Below are 5,000 nucleotides of genomic sequence, written 5' to 3'. Positions count from 1 at the left end.
TAGCGTTATAGTAAACTATGCTGTACACTGCTGTAACTCTGATGCTGATGCTGATGCAGACCCCTTCTTACACATAGCCATCAGATGCAAACTCGTATCCCCAATCAACACTCATGGCCTCAGATGGCCCATCATCACTGCTGCCATATGAGACCAAGCCATCACTCAGGCCTCAGCATAGTGGTCACACATGTGCACACACATACACACACACACACACACGCACACACACACACACACACGCACACACACACACACACACACACACACACACACACACACACACACACACACACACACACACACACACACACACACACGCCATGTGATGTGTGTGTGTGTGTGTGTGTGTGTGTGTGTGTGTGTGTGTGTGTGTGTGTGTGTGTGTGTGTGTGTGTGTGTGTGAGAGAGAGAGAGAGCGTGTGCAATGAATGAATGAATGAATTAATTAATTAATTAAATTTTAAAAAGCATAGCAATATGTCATCCGAGCAGAAGGCTACACACACACACACACACACACACACACACACACACACACACACACACACACACACACACACACTACACGCACTGCGCACGCGTGCAATGAATGAATGAATGAATGAATGAATGAATGAATGAATTAAATTTCAAAAAGCATAGCAATATGTCATGCGAGCAGAAGGCTCTCTCCCTATGTGCACTACCCATGCAGGCCAGTACCAACTGTACCAGGACAGCATTACATGTTCAATTGCTGGTGTTCTTCTGCAGAGTTGCACCTACATAGCTGCCATGATGTGAGCTAGACCAGGGGTTCCCAAACTTTACTATGACGAGGCCCCCATTATCCAGTTAGATTCCAGCCAAGGCCCCCCTGACACGGGCCATGCCACACTATTTTTTTCTGAGCTCCCGCTTGACTAAATAAAGTTGGTGCCTTCCTAAATCCATTCCACTAAAACGGAAAATATCATACCAATAAACATTGTGAAGAAGAAAATGATAGCACAGTCACAAGCCTCCATCAGTCTACCCTAGACCATATCATACCCAAACAGCAAGCAGCCCATGCACAGTAGTAGTGTGAAGTAGGGTCCCAATGGAGTTGTTTAGCTTATTTTTGATTCATTTTGGTTTACTTTAGTTATTCAATTATTTTTTTTGTTTTGCTATACTTTTCCTGCCAACCTGCCACGGCCCTCCTGGCATCCCCTCATGACCCCCCTGGGGTCCCTGGCCCCCCTCTTTGAAAACCAATGTGCTAGACCATGCTCCAGATCTGGGCTAGGAGGTCAAGCCACTGAGGAGCTGAATCATCTGTGAAATGAATGGCATGGTTAGTATTGTGAGTAGCAACTGCCAGCCATTAGCAAATGTGGGGATAATGTACTCTGTGCGCACACACACGCACAAACACACACACACACACGCACACACACCTTACATAGGTACACAAACCCTGAGATAAAGTGCAATTTATTTATTACGTAAAATAAGACTGTCATTTTATCTAGTGCCATCTGCTTCTAAGCAATCTAAACTACTGACAGAAAACTGCACACACAAACAAAAGAGGCTATGAAGCTAAAGGCAGGGAATAGCCTAGTCCCTCTTTAACATAAACAAACCCCCACTCCCTCTGCTGCAGCAGGGTCAAGTGCAAGTGCTCCACCACCCCACTCCTGTCAGCATCAGCTGCTGTTGTCCATCTTTACGGGACCAGGCAACCAGCCAGCCGGGATCAGTAGCCTAGTGTCCCTCTCTCTGCGTCTCTCTCTCTCTCTCTCTCTCTCTCTCTCTCTCTCTCTCTCTCTCTCTCTCTCTCTCTCTCTCTCTCTCTCTCTCTCTCTCTCTCTCTCTCCTCTCCAGTCTCAACACCGCTCAGCTGCGCTCTACCACGCACGCAGACGTGGAGAACAGTACTGCAGACAGGGGGCGCAACATGGCGGAGTGAGTGATGATGTTGGCGGTGGTGGAGCAGAGCAGTGCGAGCTGCGTGTTCGCTGAGTCCAACCGTTAGCAGCACGAGGAACTGGCAAGCGTCCTGAAACAATCCGTACCCGCGCGAGAGAGGGACTGCTGCTCTTTCTAGCATCATTACTGGCATCGTCAGAAGCCCCTTATTTTCGCCCTCCTTTACGCATGACAAACTGTGGATCTTACTGGGATAAATCAATAGAATCGGGCGAGTAGCAGGTGGTTCTGGAATTTTCCTTTTTCCTTCCAATTTATGTTTCTGCCCTTGATGCTTCTGCACATCTACTAGAGACAGGTGAACACAGCGGCCGCTGATTCTGGTTCCGCTCGTGATGTCGAGCGTGAAGTCGGTGTCAATGCCGGGTTCGATGTCTCTTTCGGACCGGGAACAGCCCCCGGGTCACGGACACCAAGGAGGTACCACCACCAGCTCGGTTACCGGTGAACGGATGGTGTCTTGCTCCGGCTCTATGGTTCTGCCGGCTGGGCTGCTCAACCCGTCGGTTCCGATCCGGAATATCAAGATGAAATTCGCTGTCCTCGTTGGTCTCATACAGGTCGGCGAGGTTAGCAACAGAGACATTGTGGAGACTGTTCTCAATCTAGTAAGTGAAGACATGGGGCTCACCATAACGCACACACTCACACAGAGCTATGATGATGAGTACTGCTGTTTAAACTGCTGTTTCCACTGATGTTGAAACGCTGTGCATATGTTTCACCTGAACGTATTATTTCTTTCTGTCAGCAAGGAAAGAAAAGAGAGCAGAGCCCTATCTGAGAGAACACTGTGGAGACTTCAGCTTTACAAAACACTGCTCAATATTTCATGTCGCATTTATGTAATGCCTTTTGCCAGCTGATGGGTAAAAGCAATCCCAGAGTAGGTAGTGTGTGGCACACTGACTGCTAAAAGGCTGTTGGTCCCTTCGCTTCTTTGGACATAGATAGATCGAGAGTTCACGGTGTCCTCCTGTAGGCTATGTTACTGAAGCCAAGAACATAGGCAGTACCAGCGCAACTTGTCGCACTGTAGCGTCATGATTTAAATAGGTTATGATTATGGTTCCTGAATTCCTACTGCTTGTATGTGCAGAAGTCCTCTATGGTAAGTGGAGAATTGCAGTGGTGAAGTATTGTTCGCTTGCTCTAATGAGCCAAACATCTATAAATGAAACGGCATGATCAGATGTGAGTGACGTGAATGTTGCGCGTGTGTGTGTCGTGCTTTCACAGGTAGCCGAGTGCGTCTGGGGGTGTTGTTGACATGCGCCAGAAAGAGCGCGTCTCCCTAGTCGTTGAAGATCTGACCGGTGTGGTGTCACTCTTACCAGAGAGATAACAGGGACTCTAGAGGACTCTGACGATACGAGCAAGGGGCCAGAGGCTGATTGTCACATGTAGGCTACTTCATAGAGGCAGCTGCCGCTGCAGAGAAGCGCCGCAGGCTTCTACCTCACGAAGAACAACACACTAACTTTTGCCTTGTTCTTGGGAAGAAGTAGCCAGACTACATTGCCACTACATTGAATAAATGAATGAATGAATGAATGAATGAATGAATGAATGAATGAATGAATGAATGAATGGATGGATGGATGGATGGAAGGCTGAATGAATGAATGAATGGATGGATGGATGGATGGATGGATGGATGGATGGATGAAATAAGCCATCAAGGATAGCTCAAAATACATTTTATATTTCAAGTGAGTTCATTTTCACATTTCATGTATCACTTGAGTTTTTATCCTTGTGGTGTCAGCCTAAAATCAGTTTGTGGTGGTGTTATCTATTGCTGAAAACATGTGATTTGGGTCTTATGGTACACAGGAAGACTGCTGGTAGTCTGAGGACAGATCTGTATATCTGCTGAAGACTTATATTGATTTCTGACAGTCACTATACACTTTCTAAAGCCATAAAACTGCTACACTCCACCTACTATAACACATACTTTAGGTCAGCTTAGCCCTGTGATACCCAACAATATTCTAAAGGAAAGAAAGTATTGATTTGCATTGATTTCTGACAGTCTGTATGCACCTTTAAGAGCTTAAGAGTAGCTCTAAGACTTAGACCCATCTAGTCTTGACATAAAAAGGAAATGTATTTACAGCAGGAAGTGCATTGTTATCTGTGAAGTGTCTGTTAATAGGCAGCGACTCAAAACATGTTCAGGCAACATGGATAATGGGCAAGAGTCCTGACTCTGGGAGACTCTTTCCACCTCAGAGCGTCATCATCAGGCCCATTTCCATGGGAACAGTGCAGAGGGAATAAGACAACTAGCGTCAGAGCACCCAGCCAGCCTGCCAGCCTACTGTACCTGATGTCTTACCCTCATGAAGCAAAGATGAGCCTTAGTTTAGTCAGCTGTAGTAGAGATTTTCCACAGTACAGAAAAGGCCATGCCAGGTAACCAGGGCTCCCGCAAAAAGTTTTTGTGTAACATCCTGAGGCTAAATCTTGATAAACTGTCCCAGGTTTCACTCTGGTAAAAAAAAGACAGAGAATGTGTGCACATCAGTAGGTCAGGTTCTGCAACACTGATCACTGCACAGCACAGTGTTATGGACCTAGGGGTGGGCGATATGACGATATTATATCGTGAATCGTGATATTGAGTAAAATATCGTCTCGAATCTGCCAAAGTGGAGAAATCGTATAGATCGTCTTGCAGTGAAGATGTTTATTATCAGTATCAGAGTGACGTTTTCTCACTTGTGTTGTTGTCTTCACTTTATTCTTTACATTATTGTATTCCACTTGTACACTTTTATGAGAGTATCATCAGTGTGTTAACATTTTATTGACTGCAAATTACAAATTGCAAGTATATGAAAGTTGTTTTTTGTTGTTTTTATTTTTTGGATGGAAGATCGTGATAAAAAATCGATATCGTGATTTCATGTTTAAAAATCGTGATACAATATTTTTGCCATATCGCCCACCCCTATATGGACCTTTATCATTTATGTTTATCATGTTATGATTATAATAATTTCATAATATTTAAAGGACTTTTTTTCTCACAT

The 5,000-nt window shown here is 45.1% G+C and overlaps 1 protein-coding gene across 1 annotated transcript in view; it reads left to right on the top strand.

Moving 5' to 3' along the window:
• The first annotated feature begins 1,941 nt into the window (after window positions 1-1,941).
• The window catches only part of LOC134454832 (neurobeachin-like), a 716,394-nt gene continuing 713,335 nt past the window's right edge, over window positions 1,942-5,000 (top strand). The window contains exon 1 of the mRNA XM_063205991.1: window positions 1,942-2,567. Coding sequence (XP_063062061.1) covers window positions 2,295-2,567 — 273 coding nt within the window. The 5' untranslated portion in view covers window positions 1,942-2,294. The remainder of the gene's footprint in view (window positions 2,568-5,000) is intronic.

Source organism: Engraulis encrasicolus, chromosome 8 (genome assembly GCF_034702125.1).
Source record: "Engraulis encrasicolus isolate BLACKSEA-1 chromosome 8, IST_EnEncr_1.0, whole genome shotgun sequence".
NCBI lineage: Eukaryota > Metazoa > Chordata > Actinopteri > Clupeiformes > Engraulidae > Engraulis > Engraulis encrasicolus.
This window is presented reverse-complemented; position numbering and strand designations above follow the sequence as displayed.